Here is a 20,321-nt window from a genome sequence, read left to right on the forward strand (position 1 = left end):
TTAGTAGCTTACTACTTATCGATTTTTCTGTGGAACGCATCTCCAAATAAAATGGGAAAAAAAAATCTGTTTGTGTATTTTTTCACAGAGTATCTAAACCTTCCAGGGAGAAAACATTTGCTTTGGAAAATGGAATAGTGCAATGCTATTTCACTTACTATTGGAAGGCGTTTGCAAACAAGCCAACCGTGGAGGGGTATGCATTTTCCTCGGCACTGATTGGCTGCTCTTCAGAGACAGGGAAACCAGGGATGTTGGTTTCTGCAGAAGTGTTAAGACGGTTTGATCTAACGCATTTATTTGGCGCTCTGGCTGCAGCCTTCCTCACGAAGAAACGCAATTCCACAGCATGATGCATGAAGCAACTACAAAAAAAAAAACATATTGTCTTTTATGCAAATTAGCATTTCAAAGAAAAACTAAATAAAACAAAACCTTTTATATGTCAAGCATGTTCTATATCAACTAGGTTAAAGTTTATTTTGTAACTAAAAGTAGAGGCGCTGGCTGAGTTACCTAGGTTCTGACTAGAGGGTGGGCAGCTTCTGAGGAAACAAAACCTCATAAGTCGTCAGAAACTGACTCAGTCAGCTTCTTCACATGAGAGATGAGAGCAAAATTGATCAATTGAGTGAGTCAGGAGTTTCTACACTACAATCTAATAAGGCAAAAGGTTTGCATTTTTTGTTTCAAAAGCAGTACTTGGTGATTGTAATTGTGTAAATAGTGCACCGAGGGAGGCTCAGTAAATAAAACAAGACGCAGCATGAGTTCCTACACAGCTAATGATAAGCTTCCAAATTAAAACAATCAAGACAGTAAAATGCAAAATCAAATTGACGTTGAGATCAACACGAGAAAAAGTAAGGATCGATTGTATTGAGTGATTGTGTAGTATTCAACATGAACGTGTTGGGCCTTGTGTGATAACACAGTGACGTCAAGTATTTGCTGGATGATGTTTCTCCGACCGCGTCGCAGCGATCACATGTTCATCCTCCATCACTTGTCGTTCCTAAAAACAGCTACGATCACCTTCACGCATCCTTCACCCAGTTCTACATCCGCTCACCCCACCACGGTTCAGTTTCCACCTAAACCCGATTTCCCCCAATAACCCTGTCCCTCGGCCCATGTGACAGGCTGTACCAAGCGGCTAAGTGGCAGATTAGCAGCTTTAGCTCGGAGTGAGGCTCAGCTGAGCAGTTCCAACATTGCACCTCACCTTCTGGGACTCGGCCGCATAATGCTGTCTCTAATGGTTGTGGCTGTTATTCTTGGACCAGATAAAATGAAAGATGACAGACCCAAGATTTGTTCCCCTCTAAATTGAAACCCAGACTGTATGTGTGCAGTAAGTTTGAAGAGCTAAAATGAGCAACTCCCCTCTCCCCCCGTCTCTATCCACACCAAATCTCCTACTTTCAGCACCTGACTGAAAGTTTTTTGTTGGGATCAGTGAACATTCCCAGCACCACATGATGATCCGTGCATGTGCCGGTTCTGAGAAGGACCGCAGGGTGTTTGTGTGTGTGTGTGGTGAGGGAGAGGGGGGGGGGGCAGGGTCAGGGGGAGTGTGTGACTGTGGCCTGGTGGACCATGGAGAGAGAACAGTATGTAGGACAGAGCCTCGCTCTCACCGACCTATCCTGGCTTGCGCCGCGGCTGGGCGTGCTAAATTTCTGCATGCATGATCAATGGTGCTGGATGAAAAAAGAGAGGAGAAAGACAGCAGTAGGATGGGGGAGGGGAGAGGAACAAGTTAGGGCACTGTTAAAAGACAGATTGGAGCAAAAAAAAAAAAAAAAGTGATCAGGTTTTTGTTCTACCAAAGTTAGCGCAGCGTCGTGAGTTTTGTTCAGCCAGCACGCGGTGCAGACAAGCAATGAGAGACTGAGAATTTTTCTTTCCATCTTGAGAAAGTTCAACTAAGTTGTTTTATGGGCTTAGGCAACATTTTTGGATAATTTAAAAATCTGGCAAAGCCTGCGTGGAAGCAAAATTTACACAACTGCCTGCGTGAGAGAGTGTGTGTGTGTGGGTGTGTCAGTGTTTGAGAGAGCTTTTCAGTGCACTCTTTGCACTCCTCTCCCCTAACCCGTCGCCATCCCTCTGTCTTGTCACTCTGCCACCTCAGTTGTTTGTCTAATGCAGGTCCTCACTGCTTTTGTTTCCTTGACCACCACCGACCCAGAGCAGGGAACCTTTTGTCAGGGAGCGACCTATGACCTGTCAGGGCCTGGGACTTGCCCTCCGAGACCCTTGAGGCGGTTTGAAAAAGAGCTGAGGAGGGGAGTCCCTAGAAAGGAGTCAGAAAGCAGTGTTCGGATCGATATATTAACAATGTCAAAACTTTATTTAGCTGGAAGGGATTAAGATAAAGCATCTCTTCCTCTGCAGAGTCCGAGGAACAGCTTCTTTCTCTTCTTTTTGCTTATTTAGTCTTCGTGTTATGATGAAAGGTTCGATAGCAAAAGGTAAAGAAAATTACAAATATATATATATATATATATATATATATATATATATATATATATATATATATATATTTATATTTATATATATATATATAAATAATCAGGCAGGATGATTTAGAACAATTTTGCAACTTGGCAAGTGGCAGGACCTGAAGGAGAAGAGGGAAGAAGGGGCTATAAAAATAAATGGTAGCAGGCTGTTTTATAGTCTGATTAATTGTTCATCTCGAATTGTTGTTTTTGTGTGTTAATAGAACATTTATTATGGTGCGGTAAGTCACTGCTTCACACAGTTATGCTAATCATGGTAATTAACATCCATCCATCCATCCATTGTTTTCCGCTTATCTAAGATCGCGTTGTGAAGCAACAGGTCCAAGATTGATCCGCAGACATCACTCTCCTCCAATCCTGCCTGGACTTGGAATGCCTTGGGATCTTAGAAGGAGCTGAAGTCTCTCCAGAAAGTTCTGGATCTTGTTACGAGGGTCTCCTCCTCGTGTGGCGTGTCTGGAAAACCTCCAAATGAAGTCGCCCAGGTCTCTCTCCTGATCTCCACTTTGAGCTTCTCATCCCATCTCTACCCCTGAATCCAGCCACTCTTGGGAGAAAGTTCGCTTGGCCACTTGTACCCGGCATCTTATTCTCTTGGTTCCAGCCCATTCCTCAGGACCACAGGTGAGGGTCATAGAGGGACCAGTTAATCAAGGAAAATAAGAGAAAGGTATAAATGGGGAAGGGATGGTGTTGTGTTAATATAATCATCATAAAGTTGGAGTATGTTACTCTCATTGAAAGTATTTCAGAACACTGAATCAGTTTGATGTGACAAACTGTGCTGGTTTGAATCTGTAACTGTCTGAAACCCTGACTCACCTTGACATCATAAGCCATACTCCACATACATTTTTTAAAAATAGGGTTAAATAAATTCTTGGGAAATACCAGCAGATTCTGTAAGTGGAACTGATGTGTTATCGTCTAAAGTATAAAACTAAGTTCTGTTAGATCCATTGTTTCTAAACCAGTTCAGGTAAAACTCTCCGGGTCCAACAGAATCATGTCTTTTCCACAGATGACTAGGTAAACAACCTAAAAGGCCGTATGCTCTCTCTCCCGCTCGCCTCTCAGAGCCTGAAGCTTTCATTTGAATGCGATTCAAAAATGACCTCACTGAGTAAAACCAAGTCTGCTGATGAAACAAGATGGATGAAAATGATAAGTTTTAACAATCCAAAACTCCCTCAAAGTGGAAATCAAGAGGCTTTCTGACAGCTCTCCTTTTTGCTGAGTGTTTTTTTTTCTTCTTCTTCTTCTTCTTCTTCTTCCTTTTTCACCTGGCAGGTGGCGAGGGGGAGAAATCATTACATGAGAGAGGAGGTGGGAGGGAAACAAGCACACCTGCGAATGTGCCAGGAGCTCCACCTCCGTCCTCCAATCACTATCCCGGCATCCCTCAGGGGAGAAGGTGTGGCAGGGGCAGACAGACAAAGGGAGGAGAGAAAGGCAGAGGAAGGAAGAGATTGAAGGGGAGATTTACATGCAACAGTTGACTGGAGTTCGAGTTAACCTTTTATTAATCACAGCCCCACTAAACAAACTAGACTCACGGTGCTGGGGAGGCTACGAGAGTGTCTTCCAAAGGTGACTTCCTGCGAGAGCAAACACACCACTGCCTATCTACCTTAATGACACAGGACTATTTCTGTCTGATGGCCGCATGGGGTGGCTGGCAGTGGTGGTGGTTGGGGAGGGGGGAGGAGGCTGAGCAACAGCGGAAATCTGTGCTGTAATACCACACAGACAGACGGCTGGGCGGACAAACCCAAGAACACACACACGCGCGCACACACACCAGCAAGCAAGCGAGCGACCGGGAGTCACACAAAGGCTTGTGGCTACAAATCAGCAGAGACCTAACACTTAAAGACAGATTGTCAATACCCCATGGCTATCGCTGAGAGGATCACAGTTTGGAAGAGGACTGTCTGACCATCATTGTTGCTCTTGGTGCATTATTAACGAGAAGATATCTAATTATTCTGTATCTTATGTCACATCTGCAGACCTATGCTTGGCATGGCATGAATTCACAGAACCAAGAAAACGTGTTGAAAAAGTGGAATGTGAGGTATCTAGCGGAGCTTTTTGTGATCCTTGAACACATTTTTTATTGTCATGTTAAAGTCACACACTTGAGAGCATTTCATATGGATTTTGTATACAAGACAAACACCAAGTGCTGCAAAAACGTGAAGTGAACGGAAAATCGTGGCCTTCCTGATGTAACTGCCTAAATCTGTTTTTGTCAAAAGTGATTTTGGCAAAAGCAAAAAAAATCACTTTTGCCAAATGAATAACTTCAGGCATTATTTTAGGAAGGTCATAAAATGTTTCTGTTTTTTCTATACACACAGAAGTCTTCAAAGTGTAGCATAAATTAAGAATCAACAGCTTGTAGGAACAAGTCTTTTGAGGCTCTTTCAGTTTTTGACCAGCCTGTGAGTTATAGTAGTGCGACTGGATGAAGAAGAGCTTTTTTCAAGTCTTGCCACAGATTCTCATGGGTTGTCTTCTCTGGACTTTAACTAGGCCTCTCCGATATATAAATTTTGATCTGGTATTTAGGGAAGTAGCTCTGATTCAAAGTAAGCTTCTAACATGTTCTGTTGTCTTTTACATAAACTCTGTCCCTGCCAACTGCAAGCTTCCCCACAGCATGATACTGCCATCACTATGTTAGGTTGTCATTACGGCGGTTTTTACGACCAGATCACCTCCTTCCACGTGTATGCTGTCTCTCACATGACGTGAGGCTTCCTGTTGTATTCCTTGGGCTTCCTGACGTTCTTTGTGAACCAATGTTCTCTCACAAACCTCTGACGCTTTCTTGTAATCACCCACTAATTGGGTGATTACACTGGCTTTTAATTATGATGCATTATTGTAAAAAAGGGTAATATAAATATGCACGCCACACTTTTCAGTTTTTCTTTTGGACAAAATTGAGGAAAGCATCTGTAATTTTTCTCCCACGCCACAATTAATACGCCATGTGAAATCCCACTAAGACACACTGGTGTCTGCGGTCGCAACACAATAAAATGTGGAAAAGTTCAAGGGGAATACCTCTGCAAGCCACTGCATGATCCCTTTTCACACCGCGTTTGAAAAGGGTAGCTGCGACTATGAATGACTTGTATTCTTTTTCACGTGGAGGCTGACGCTCACTCATATTTACAGTGGACGCCTCGTCCGACCTCTTCCGGTGGGAAACCGATGAAGTCACGGGGCAAGTGTTGGGAATCGCACAACCGCACACACAACATGCAGTCACGACCGTCCCCGAGACCATCGTCGTGCTGACCTAGAAGACAAGGCTGCGCGGTGACTCATCGGTTCTTTTTGCGGGTGATGTCGCTCGAACACATGATGGAGCTCACACCGGGGCGCCGGAGCAGGGCGGGAGCAAGGCAGAAAGAAAGGGAAATCAGATACAGGAAGAGAAAATAAGGAGGAGGATGAGTGCGAGCGGAGAAGCTTGGCTGACTGGCTGGATGGATGGATACCTGGAGGTGGGGACTGGGGGGGGGGAACAAGAAGTCCATACAAGCTGCTTCTCAACACACTCCGTGTATCTCTTTTAATCCTTTTTCCACTCCCCCCTCCATTTCTTTTCATGGGACCTATCATCACCATTCCTAGGTTCTATTTATAGGACACCACTGTCCCCCTGTCCCCCCTGCCTGTGTGCAGTGTGTGTTTGTGTGTGTGTGAGAGAGAGACAGAGAGAGAGAGAGTGTGTGAATGTGTGTGAGAGAGAGAAAGTATGTGTCTGTTTTAAGGAAAACCTTAAGAAAGCATTGTCTCTACCGCTTAATCTCAGAGTGATTTGACTCATTGAACAGAATCTCGGCGGAAGCCAGGTGTGTTTGTGTGTACATAAAAGGACGGGTTAAAGGAGCTCGATTTATCCCACCTTTCTTGTCGTTTCCGGCATGCGTGCGTGTGCGTGCGTGTTGACTCCGAACTGACTCCTAAAACCACAAAGACCTGGGCATACACAAATCGTTCCTGGAAAGTGTTTGTTTTGGGGTGTTCGGCTGGAGATGTGCCTGTGCATGCGCCTGTGCTAATTCCGAAGAGTCGGACGGGAAACGCTGAGATTCCTTTTATACCAACGCGCAGTTCGGTGCTGAACAGCTGTTTAGACGTGCACTGCGGCATGCAGGCCCTTCGAGCCTGATGGAGGGCTGTGGTTATTGATTTACGAGCCCCGGTTTGTGGTCTAATCACCAACTGACACATTTGGTCATCACACTATAAACTATTAGTTGAGACATGCCATTAGCACTTGCAGTGAATAATGAACCACTTAAACAAATATCTAAGCCTTTCAAAGAGATGCACGGATGCTGTAAGTGCAGTTGAGACCTTTTTTTTTAATTATTTTATTTTGTTTGAAAATGTGCATTTAGCCAGACTAGTTTTTTCCTGGTTTAGGTTCTAAAATATGATGTCCACACAACATGAGATTTTAATCATTTTTTTCACATGTCATGACTTTGAAAGCTGCTGGTGGGTGAAATACGGGGACATACAGGGCATATATTTTCAGACACATTTTAACTTAAAATGCTGCATTTCAGATTGTACTCAGGGACAAAGACCTTGAAATTTTGAAAACAAAGGCAAAGCGGCCTACAAACCTGAGTAGGTTTCACCAGTTCTTGTTGAAAGGAATGGGCCAAAATGCCAGCGAAAGATTTCATAAATTGAAAATACCTGACAGATTAACTTACTAGTTACCTTCACATTGAAAAAATATCAACAATTTCGGTAATCACAACCGATCTAAATCTGAAACTTTTATTCCGATTTAATGTCAGTCACTGAAAAAAGAGGTTTAGACAGTGGAAGAACAAATAAACTTGAGCGGGAAAAAAAAACAAGTTTTAAAATGTAACACACACAGCAAACATTTCAAGATTTAAATGGCACTATATTAACTTGTGACGGTTTACAAGGTTATTATTTTTTTTAAGGGTTACCAGACAGGTATTCCCCCTGACGGTTAAGATTTGCAAAGTTACTTTACTTTTCTATTTTTTAAAACCGGTCAAACAACAACCATACACTTCAAAGCTGTTGACCGTTTAATACAATGAACAATAATAATTATTATTTTTAAAAAATAGCTCTTGTTATCATTATTATTATATATTACACAAAAGTTATTACTTTTTTTTTATTTACACATTAAAAAACAACAAAGAAAAAACGCAATGTAATTTCTGTTTTCTCATGTCCATAAGCAAATACTCACAATCCATTCTTTTTGTCTGCTCTGGACAAAGGTAAGATTTTAATATTATTGACCATAACTCATTAGTTTTTAGTGATATTACAGTTTGTTTCATTCTAGCACTGATGAGTGACTTTTAACTCTGTGACGTCACACACTTCCCAGGTCTTCCGGCTTGCAAGTCAGAGAGGCTGGCGCACAGGAATAGATGTATGTTTGCTTATCTTCAGCGTCACAATGATGCGATCTGTGACTTGTGAAGGATTATTCAACTTCAGGTTTTTGTTGTAATAGTTGCTGCCAGGGAGTTACCTCGCAATATGCTCACTGCAATATTTGCCGGTCTATTTTGCATGCAGTCATGGAGTCCCCATGATCCTCAGGGGCCTCACAAACTCGCCTTCCTAAAATGTAAAAAAGAAAATTAGAACTACATTTACATTTGCAAACGCAAAGCACCTTCTCTAATTGGACTCAGTTTTATTTACAAATCAAATTTTGCATACAATAAAAACAAAACACACCCACATGACCTAACATTATTAAAGCGTCATTTGAAAAACCACTCACATACCAAAAACATGTGACGCTGATTAACAGGACTATAACCTAAAGAGGCTAGCTTTTCTATTTGCCATGAAAGTAAAATGTTAATCATTGTGAGATCCAGAAACGTAATCTCCTCCACTGCTACCCCCAGCAGCCTTTTGGCATGCAGCCCATGCAATCACACTCCCGCTACCGTGTGCTTTAGAGCATGTGTTTGCTGATTTTGCACCCAATTGATTTGGAAGAAACCTTTCCCCGCTGAGCTAAATATGTTAGAGTAAATATGTTACTGTGGTTTTTAGAAAAGTATAATCCCGCAGTTTTTGAGTTGTGTTTTCTACACCGTGATGTAGTCTGAGCCGAACAATCCCATCTTTTGTGTAAAGTTCAAACCACAGGACTGTCGAAGCCGAATTGTGAAAGCAGTTCAACGTCCATGGCATCGTGGCAGGAGCCTCTCCAAAGCAGCATATTTATTTATCTGGTATTAATTTATTAAGTTACTGATTCTTGTCATTTTGGCGTCTTTTCTTATCTCTCAATGCAACGTTTTTATGCTTCTGTTCACTGGATTCAACATGGAACTCACAAGTACATTACTTAGAGATACTGGCTTTAATAGCCATGTTTAAAACACAGGAATGCAAAACATCAGTTTTAATTTATTTCTAAAAATTGCCAGTAAAGACAGTAGACAGTGGAAAGATTTTTTTTTTAAATAACAGAACCCTTTGAACTGATTAGATTCCACATCTGATACAAATTTAACACCATTTACTTCCATTGTTTGTCATTATGTCATTTGCTTTGCTGTTTAACATATTCAACAAATACTCTATGTTACTGCACACAATGAGAGATAGTAGTGCGTCCTAAACATGACCTTTCACTTACTGTTCTCCTTTCATTTGAAGTGTCCAAGATTTATGCTTTGCGGCGGTTTTGCAGTCAGGAAACAAAAAAGAAGTCAAGTTCAGAGCTCAGGTCCCTTAAAGAACTAAGCCATGCCTCAAACATGATTTCTTGATCCTGGTGTTGCGTCGCACTGTGACAGAGCAGTTCCAAAAATCACTTATTTCTGCTGTAAAATTGAAAACTTTGTTCACTTCCTGTTTGCATAACCTCACAGCCGCAGCTGCAACAACACGCTCACAGTCTGGGACATCTCAGTGGGTCATCAGAAGTTGCCTTTTATCTCAAAACCCAGAATGCGATGGAATAATACAGGTTGCATATAGGTGCTGTAGAGGGGCAGAGGAAGATGAGAGGTGGGCTCAGTGCCCAGTTATAGGGAGACAGTGAGGATTTAGATGAAAAAGAGATGAAGGAAAACATCATACAAAGAGCAGCAACAAGAATAAAATGAGGAAGAAAGAGCAAATAAAAATAGAGGGTGTATCGTCATTGTATGTGTGTGTGTGGGTGTGTGTGCATGTGTCTGACTGTGGGTGTGTGTGTGCAGCTGTGCCGAGTCGGAGCGAAGGGAGGCGTGAGCAGAGGGGGTCCATTGTGGGTCTTTGTGTGGCTCAGATTGTCCTCTTCTCTGGGAAAGTGGAAACTCAACACTTCTCTCCAGAGGTCTGGTTACCAGGTGAGAGAAGAGGAAAGAAAAGAGAGAGGCAGCGAGAGAAAAACAGAGTGAGGGCTGCAGAGGTGTGGAGAGAAACAGACACGGAGAAGGGCAGAGGAGCCTGGAAGAGTCGGAGCATGGGAAGTAAAGGAAGAGAAAAAAAGAAGGAGCAAAGCAGCGAGAATAAAAATGGAAAGACTGAGATTTTAGTGTAGCCAATTAAAATAAATATCAGAATTAATCAAAATAAACACAAGTCTTTTACTAAATCTGTTCTGCCAGAGTGAAATATGCCCATCTGTTAACACTAACACATCTGGCTATCAGCATAAGCATAACAATAGGAATGTCTATTACATTATTTTAAATTCTATGTATTATAATAATAACAATTATTAGGGAAACACAAAAGGACATAGAAAATAATTATTGGAAACATTCAAATAGGAAAAATATATATTAATTCTGACATAAAATTATTCTGATTTGTTATTATTTCTTCAGTGGTTTCCTCCAGAAAAGTGTTAAGTGTAGCTGTTGTGAAATACCTCCCCCCGGTGGCCATTTGTGGAAACTCAATGACCCTACAAAAAGCATCTTTTTAAAACTCTTTCTGGGAAAATCTCAAGATGTTCATAAAAATAACGTTGAATTTCTCCACTAATGCTTGTTTTAATCCCATAAATGAACATAAGACATAGCTCAATACAAAAGCTTTAAGGTCCCTAGCAAGCTAATTTCCCATCAACAACTTATCTTCCTTTGCCCTTCCTTTCCCTGTACTTTTGTATACCATTGTTTTTGCCTATTTTCCTTACACATATGCTTCGAAAGTTTCAAATTAAATGAAATCTTTGTTTGTATCAAACATATTAAAAACAAATTTCAGGACAGGAAAAAAAATCTCCTTTGGTTTAACTTCCCCATGGGAAATGAAATAATCAGAACACATGATGTATTTGAAAATGTCTATTTATCGAGTTCTTCTCTCTCTCTCGTTTTTTTTTTTTTTTTACAAACTATATGTATTTATTTATATATCTATATATTTTACAAACAATTTAAGCCCAAAACACCAACATTTTAACAAAGCATACAGAGGAAATACAACAGTCCACATTAAAGAAAACAGGAAACAAATAAATTTTCCAACATTCGCCAACTTGTCTTTTGCGGTAACTTTAAAATGTGAAGTTACCATCAGATATAAAGCTAGGATCACTAGGAGAACAAGATTTAAAAAGGACATAGTTTTGTTTATTTACCTGCTACAAAACCACAAGAGGAAAAGACAGAATGTTGAACTCAAGATCATTTTTTAAGAAAACACTTTAAATGTCAAAAAATGTTGAGCTTGCAATAATTAAACCCAGATAATGGGGGCGGAAAAAATAGGAAAAGGGGGGAAAAAAAAAAAGCAAAGCAGCAAAAAAATAATAAGAAAAAAAGGACACAATAAAATAACATTTAAAAAATGTGAAAACAAGCTGCTTTGATAAAACAGCAGTTTCACTATTTTCTCTTTTTTTCTTCATACACGCTTTCAACATTTCGACTCGTCATGAAATTAACATTTGTCTTTATCGCCGTTCGGGTTTATTCTTGATTATTTTAAACATTCTCAAATGAGAAACATTTTTTAACACGCCATCACTTTTAAACAAACAAACAAACAAAATCTCCAACATTTACTTAATCTCTCAAATGAATCTTGGTACATTTTTTTAAAATTTCATATATTTAAATCATACCATCACATGCATCATGATATAAACACTCTGTAAAACAGGAAGGATGTTTACTTTTTTTTATATCTAAAACGGTTTTTTTTTTACAGGTCATCATAAGAATTAAAGCAGAGTTAGCTGTTACCTGATCTTGTTTCATGTTACAATCAAACAGGCTTAAATTTAAAAGAAGAAAAAAAAAACCCTTTGATGAGACTCGGCACTAGTGTGGACGTGTCTCTTTGTGTAGAAATGAAAGGGATGCAGAGAGGAGAATGCAGGAGTAACCGCGTGTGTTTGACATGAGTGTTTTTTTGTGGATGGCTTCTCTTTTACACCCTCTCCTCCTCTCTCCCCCCCGATGTTGTCTGGAGTGGATTGTGGAGGCGGCAGCTCTGATAACAGCTGCTTCTGACAAACACTATGGGTGCCACTTGGGGACTGAGTGTGTGTGTGTGTTCACATGTGTGCTGTGTGATTTCTATAGTAGCTGGGACACTTAAAAGGAGTCTGATTATCCGTCCAATAGCTGTTTGACCTGTTTTAAACACATGTTACACAGCCACTAGTGATTAACCCTCTTTTTTTTTAAGTATCAAAGAGATCTATCGATATTTAAAACTAGATAAATGAAGCAATACAGAGTTTCTTCCTATTTGTACGTCGGAGTCAAGACTACCGTCCACTTCCAGCGAAATAAAACGCACTAAAAATGAAACAAACGACCGGCGTCGAACCTTTACAAACACGAGAGGCCGCTCGAACACGGCTGCAGGAGTGTGTGCGTGTGTGAACGCTTGAGCTGAATGTTCTGCATTATGCATGCGTGTGTGTACATGTCTGTCGACAGATGTGAGCAGCGGTTGCCGCATGCAAAGGTTGCCAGCTATCATTGTCCTCCGTTGTAGGCGTAGTCTGCCTTGTTGTGCATGACCAGTCTGTTGTCCACAAAGTAGAAACTGTCCGACCGCGTTTCGTAAGGACACTCCACCATCTGACGAACTGCGAGACAGGCAATGTGTGCATGTTAGCAAACCAGCATTGGCTTTTGAATTCCAATTCATTTGTTATCTTTACTATTTTCTCCACTGTTTCTTCAATGAGCGCAACCATAAATATCTGTAAATTTGAAAATGTGATTAAATGCAGCTGCTGTGTTCGGTTTAGAAATAGAAATCATATTTCTTTACAAATGGGAATGGTTTTCAAGAGCAGTGTTTGTGTTTGTTCATGTTTGCACTATGCAGTCACAGCTATACAGCTACCTTAGAAAACGTCATAAATTGTTCCTGCCATCGCTTTTATCATTATCACAGCTTTAGAAAAAAAACAACAACAAAAAAACTATGGAACTCAGTTCTATACTTGCTCGCATAAAATAATATCCGATTTCTGTGAGTAAAAAAACCCACAAAATCTAAGCTTGTATAATCATCTCTAAAGAATAAACTACAAAAATACGTCATCATTTCATTGTACCTGTACAAGTCCAAGCCTGCTGAACTCAGCTCAGCTCTCCAATACTTATCGTCTATAAAACGTAAAAATGGTAAATGGTAAAAGCCTCGTCTTTCGTTTTTTTCAACAGGACTCACCCAGGGTCTCAGAAAGCTGGGGAAACTCGTAGATGTGTTCACAGGAGTTACGGCTGCTTGGGATGCAGAAGCCGAAGTCGAAGTCAAAGCTCTTGAGCAGGTGATCGCGAAAGTAGTGCCTCTCGATCATGCGGAAGTTGTTTAGGGGCCGGTTCCCGACTGTGAATTCCACCCTGATCGAATGGAGAAAAGAAAAGCTGAGATGTTACAGCTGTAAAATGTTATTATCATCGCTGCACGCTGAATAAAAATAAGGAACACAATGCTTGATCGCTTTCAAGATGCATGTGCCAGTCACTCACGTAGCTCCCACAGTCCTCAGTCGCAGGAAAGCCGGTGTGAACTGGTAGCGAACAAATCGACCCGCCGTGCCGTCTCCTTCGCTGAGCTCCTCATCGTCGTCTGACAGCAAAAACCACACAATTTGCAGCACAATAAACAGGTTTGGGGTTAAATTTCCAAACAGGCTGTGACCTATTTATTGCTGTCAGAGGAGCCAAGCCATCTATTTTTAAGTGAAACAGAAATAGAACAGTGCAAAGAACAGTGAAATACGGTACCTGAATGCGGAGGTTTGGCAATCTCAAACAGAACGGTGTTTGTTTCCAGGTCTCTGATTTTAAAACGAACAAAGTCAATGTTGTAAATGTTGTCTTCAGGTTTACAGAGGTATCCTGCAACCACAACACATAGAGGATAGGAGTTACAATGTACGGACACAAACAAGCAAATGTAACAACAATATTTATAGGAATAAATCAGACAAAACATCTCTGACTCAGTTAAGATTACAAAAAATACTTCTGTCGAGAAAGGCTAATAATGGTTTCTGGACATGTCAAATCTGGTAGGTCTGCTTCTTTTCCCCCTGTAACATTAGGACTGTAACAACGACGATCTACTTCTAATTTTCTTAAAAAAATGTTTTGCTTTCCTTTGTTAAAGCTGGAGTCAGTTTGGAAGGCAAACAGGTGAACAGTATTTCTTCGCACATGGGAAGCCGACGTCATACCAAAACTAAAAGACATGGACGAAGGTATTTATGTGGAGCCAGGGATTTGTGATCTTTGTAAATAAAATCTTAAAAATATAAAACTTAATTCAGGTCCTAATGTTAAAACAGGACAAAAGTTTACAAAGATACTTTTGTTGGAAGAAAAGAAAAAAACAATAAAATGTTTACCTGCATTAGAAGAAAGTTTTTTTGTGATGGAAAATCTATAATATAATATCAGCAAGTGATAGGGAGGAAAATTGATTATTATATAAAAAGGTAAATGATTTGTATTTGTAGTGGCCCATGACATAAAGTACAGTTCTGCTATTTTTTGAGATTTGAAACACGCTTGTTTTGTAGACAGCTCTACTGCCTCCCCTGCAAACAAGAAACCTGTCAAATCTTTTTATGTTTCATCCCATAAATTTTTGTGAATGTTTAAGTCGCAGTCACTTACATTCTCCAGCCTCAAAATGCTCGATTATTTTAGGATGTTGAATATTATCTTCAACAAAAATAGCTATTACTAGCTCCTCTCCGAAAGCACCTTTATCATCTTCGGGAGGAGGGACTGGAGAAATTAGGTGTGTTTTTCTCTCAGTTTGTTCTCTTTTCGTACGCAAACATGAAGCCCCTTCTGAACATGTCTTCACTGCAGCAGCAGTGAAGACATGTTCATCAACAGCCTTCATCCTCTGCTGTCCATGTATTAAGTATGTATAAAAATGTGCAGGGTCTGATCCACGGCAGATGACAGAGGACAAGTGGTATTCTGATGTTCCATTCTCCAGAAACATCCATGGTTGCGTTGGGAAGGATTCTGAGTCTCTCGTTACATCTGGCCGACTGTGGTAGGAAAAAGTCCAGGACGTTGTTTTCAGTGAGGCAGTGTTTGTGTGTTACTTTTGAGCCACATTCTGAGCAAATAGTTTTGACCCCCAACTCTACCCAATATCTAAAAAGATGTGTTAGATTATCTATGGCTGTGGAAGGTGGAAGTACAACGAGGGGGCCATTACTGAGCCGCACTAAGTAGTCCATTCCACATGTTGTACAGCTGCCTGCACTGTACAACTCCCTGTCCGATTTCCAGACGAGAGAGTCAAGCCAGACGAGCAAAGACTCCAGTAAGCAATAAACCTCAAAATCTCTTCCCAAGACCAGTCTTCTCTCCCTCAGCTCCTGGAGAACTGGGGAGATTTCTTCTGGAGAAATGTGTTTCCCAGGATGACGGACGACAGAGTGGAGAAGACCCGCACAGCAGGGGATGGATGATGCCTCAATGAACACCCTTTCCCGAGCGAGACACCTCCTTGTCACGCTCAGGTTTAGGATGGTTTGAAATGAGGTATTCATCCAACTGTTTGAGAAGACGTTGAAGAACTTAAAGAAGTTCTCCGGGTCTTCCATAACAGGTAGTCCCTGCTGTGCGGACTTCACCACAACCAGGACGTCTAAGCCAGCTTGCTGCTCCAAAAGGTCAACGTCCCCAGCCGGGTTGGTTATCCCTTTAGTAGCAGAGAGAAAGCTGTCCCCAAAGACTTTGCTCTCGTTCCCAGAGAGAGTTACCCCAGCCGGGGTAGCCTTGTCTTTGGGAACGGTCACAAACACGTCACACGTCTCTGGGGTCTCAGAGTTGTTTGTTAATTGAGCTTCCCTGTTCGGGGAACAGTTAAGCTCAATAACAACAGAGACTTCACAATCCAAGGTTTTTGACAAACCAAAGTCTGTGATGTCTCTCTCGACTCTGTTTCCCACTGAGACCCGTTGAGAACTCGGTAATTCAAAGACACCGGTGAAAGTGCCTTTGAGCGACGACATGTCTGGCTTTGCTGGAATTGCTGACGCCAAAACTTCAGCAAAACCTTTGGCTTCGAGGTCAACCTTAGAAAAATCTTCCCCCGTCGGGTCAGTTTTTGCTATGACTGTCCTCTCACGCCTAAGATCATTGTCTACCGTCATAGCTCTCAAACCAGTGACATTGCTGTGACTGGCAACTGTATGACTTAAAGGACAAACTTCCCCAGCCGGGTTAATTTGTCCAAAGACAGTACGCTCGTCCGAGGTACTGTCCTTCAAAGCCTCAGTTGAGTCAAAGTCCTTGGATTCATAGACATCCATCGCTCGTTTGAAGCAAACCTCCCCAAACGGGTCAGTTTGTTCAGAGCTGCTTTCGTCCAAATCCTTCCCGGGAAAGTAACGATCGAATACTTTCTTCATCCCTGTCGTCACCGGGTATCCAAGCCTCCAGCCGAGAGGGATTAGAAAAGGGACTAAAGCCTTAGAAATACCAGACATTCTTCAAAAGCACAAAAGAGAATCTCAATAAACTGTCTGGATGCCAAATGCTTGAGCGTTTGGAGATTCACACATTCAAAGCCTCAGAACTTCTTTGATCTGTTGCGATGTACATGCAGGCATCCATGACATCATCAACAAGCTCACCTTAGTTCTGTGGCACGGGCTTGCGCTGATCGTTGCTGTGGAAACGATCAGATCAGTTCTGCATGTCTTAAACTATAGACAAAATAATGACTGGTTGCATTTTTGTTTGTTTGTTTTTTATCATTTTTCTAAAAGCAAGTAATCCATAGCCTGGCGGGGGAGCTAATAAAGCTAGTAAAGCATGGCGGGCCACCAGGCTTATAATACACTGGTGGAAACCGTGCAGTGGTATCTCCTGTTTAACTAATTATCCTTATCATGCTAGGTTCTCTAGAAATGCCTGATAATTATTTTAAAAAATAATCGTTGCTCTGTTCCATTTACTGAATATGGGCCGAGTTGTATTGGAACAGATCAAGAACCAAGTTGGGACTTTGTACAATCACTCTCAATATTGAGAAATTCTTCATAATTTCATCTCCCTACAGGATTGTTCTGGATTTTTTCTATTATTTATCTCAAAGTTATGCCTTCAACTTGGTTTTCAACAAACTCAGTGTGCTGAGTAATTGATAACAGGCTGATCTTCAAGTCAAGTATAAATACATTACTGCATTACGACAACACTGCCAGGGTGACTGAGATTTGTTTCTCTAAAAATTTTAACCTCTCATTTAATTTGAAATTAGTCTGAACTTTTGGAGCTATGCCATTATTAAAACATACAGTCTTATAATAAATAATTTACATAAAAACAACAACAATATAAAGAGCAGTGAGTTTTCAAATTTTAATGAATACTGCCAGGTTACTCGTGTTAAAATTTGAGAGTTGCAGCAGCAGAGCTGCACCACAGAAGAGCCCGCCATCCGTTCTGAATAAAAACCCTCTGATTGGCCAATGATGAAAATTACCCAAACTGAAACCCTGGCAGGGGGATCATACAGTATGTGCAGGAAGTGCCAAACAGAGAGTGGAAATCAGAAAAGATAAAGGGATCTCTACAACAGCAGCTATCGTGTTCTTTGTCCAAACAAATCCAATTTCAGTGGCTATACAGGGGTGGGTGCAGCCACCCCCGTACTTCAGAGTTGTACGGTATAAAGCTTCAACCTTTTTTAGCCAAACAGACTAAGAACTTTAATTTTAGATTCATCAGATCACAGGGCATGTCTCAGAAAACTCAAGACTTCAACTCTGTTCTTCGTCTGCAATCTAACTTTTCATGCTGATTTTTAAAGTGATGGCTTCTTCCTCTCTTAGTGGTCTTTACAGCCCACGTTGGAGCATAATTTATGTCATTGTGGAAAATGGCACCAAAACACATTCCTCTCTGGAGCACATAATAGTCTCACACTCACAGTGTTTATACTTGTATATAAATGCTTATATCCAGCATCCAGGATAAGTCAGACTTATGAAAATCCATAATTTTTTCTCTGATACCTTGCTGGATTTCTAATTACGTCACACATAAAAAAGCAATCAAAGGTGGGCCTCCAATTCCCTCAAATGTTCTAAATGAACCTACCAAAACCTTAGCAAAGCCACTAATCATTATCTAGGCTTCCTCTGATTTTTTTAAAGGCAGAGAAACCTTCATGTACACAGCCTTTACTGCACTGAAAATCAAATAAAATTATGTTTAAACACAGCCACACTGACATGTGAATCTACAGTAATAAAGCCATAAAAGAAAGATAAGAAAACCTCTGAGGCTACTGTCTCATTACTATGGCGTTACAGTGAACAAAAGGTACAGGACAAGGGCTCCAGAGCTGCAGACATTAGACTAAGACGAAATTTAAATGAGCAATGTTTTTGGATATTATGGTAGCCAGAAGTATTCCTTCAGTATAGCGTACAACGCAAAATTTCACTGAAGGCATAAGAAATATATATATTTTTTAAACCTTATTTATTTTTCAATTTGTTCAGTTTTTCCCCCTTCATTGTACAGGCATATCTAAATGACTTTAATAACCAAATTTTCAGCTAAATTAAATTGTTATTTTAGTTCTATTGTTTTATTGTTCTTAAGCCTAAGTAAAAAATACATATAAGAGTAATTTTTTAAAATATATTACAATAAAGAGGAGTGTAGTACTCTGACTCCTGGAATAGGAATAGTGCAACAGGATGATTCTTCTTTATGGTTGCGTTTGTCACAGAGCAGTCACTGAAAATAAGAACACACATTGCACTTATTAACATTTCAATATTGTCCCCACAGCTTCAAAAGCTGTAAATGTAGGCCATAACAGTGTATAGCACAGAGAGGGCCTGGCTGCTCCAACACTGGCTGATTTCATCTCTGAATAAAGACAATATACATGATTTCACCACAACCCACACAGCAGCACAAATAAAGTTATCACACTGTCATAATTGCTCCTGTCAGCACACGCGCCCAGTGTCTTCTTCATTCACTGTTTAAATATAGAAACAGTAAGGAACACCCGTGACGCAAAAGACTTGTTATTGTTTCTAATGATGCCATTGTAATGAGGTACAGTGAATCATAGCTCGTTCCCTCGTCTCCGCTTTTAAACGGTCGGTACTGACGCTGTTTCCCCCCGCAATTCGGCCGAGTCTCGCGCGCTAATGAAAGCGACCCCGTCCCCCGTCCCCAAACCTCTCGTCGCGACTCGAAGACCCAGAACGTCCTCCGGGGAGACGTGCCCGCTCTTCGTCCGCAGCTCTTCCTCCGTCACGGGCCTGCTCTCCACCTGGCTTCGCCGGGACTTGAGCCGCTTCAAGACGCCTCCGCCGGGCTTGCGGTCCCGCGTGGGGGCAGCGGAGCCGTGCCCGCCGCTGGAGACATTTTCAGCAACAGGCGCGTCGCTGCGGGCTTTGGCTCCGCTCATCGCTGCCGACTGAGTCTGCCTCGGCTTCAGCTGCGTCCTCAGCCCTTCGAGCGCCCGCTCTTCACTCCCGTCCTCCGACGAAACGCTGTGAGAAGCAGCGGAGGACGAAGAAGATGGCGTCGGAGATGTCGAATGTCGAGATAACTGTCGGTGAACGGTCAAGCTCTTGTTTTTGTGAGCACATGCTGTACGGTTGCCATGACAACTGGCTCTGTGAGCGCCGAGGACGTAGAAGCGCCATCTGGTAGCGTCCACGAGGGGGCGACAGAATGCAGGAAATGAAGGATAAACCAACCAGTCAAGCAAATAGAATCCATTAGTTCCAGTTCAAGTACTTATTTCTAATTATTTTTGAACTTTCAAATTAACGTAGATAAACTACAACTACCTAGTAAATACATCTGATCCTTTATTCCAGTGGTGCTCCAGGTTTTGGTCACTTGGGGCAAAATTGTTATGTCAAAAGTAGTTGGATGTCCAGGTAATGTTTTAAGTGAATAATTTGCCCTGAGATGTAATAAAGCAAATAAATGACAATATTCAAAGTAATTGGGAGTTTAGATTTTGTGTAATAAAGAAGAAAAGGTGTAACCCTGCTCTTTTGGAAATGTTAATATCTTTAAATTTATTTTATATTGTAGATAGATAGATAGATAGATAGATAGATAGATAGATAGATAGATAGATAGATAGATAGATAGATAGATAGATAGATAGATAGATAGATAGATAGATAGATAGATAGATAGATAGATAGATAGATAGATAGATAGATAGATAGATAGATAGATAGATAGATAGATAGAGAGATAGAGAGATAGATAGATAGATTTTGAATTAATTAATTAG

At 41.0% G+C, this 20,321-nt stretch overlaps 1 protein-coding gene across 1 annotated transcript; it reads right to left on the reverse strand.

Moving 5' to 3' along the window:
* Positions 1-10,882: 10,882 nt before the first annotated feature.
* Positions 10,883-19,646, reverse strand: LOC129358369 (protein unc-119 homolog B-like). The gene is made up of 5 exons (XM_055027371.1): positions 19,241-19,646; positions 13,784-13,897; positions 13,526-13,625; positions 13,224-13,396; positions 10,883-12,630 (listed from the first exon to the last, which is right to left on the reverse strand). The coding sequence occupies exons 1-5, from the start codon at positions 19,470-19,472 to the stop codon at positions 12,518-12,520; spliced, it is 732 nt and encodes a 243-aa protein (XP_054883346.1). The 5' UTR covers positions 19,473-19,646; the 3' UTR covers positions 10,883-12,517.
* Between the last annotated feature and the right edge of the window lie 675 nt (positions 19,647-20,321).

This window comes from Poeciliopsis prolifica, unplaced genomic scaffold (assembly GCF_027474105.1).
Source record: "Poeciliopsis prolifica strain line A6 unplaced genomic scaffold, Auburn_PproV2 SCAFFOLD003, whole genome shotgun sequence".
Classification (NCBI taxonomy): Eukaryota; Metazoa; Chordata; class Actinopteri; order Cyprinodontiformes; family Poeciliidae; genus Poeciliopsis; species Poeciliopsis prolifica.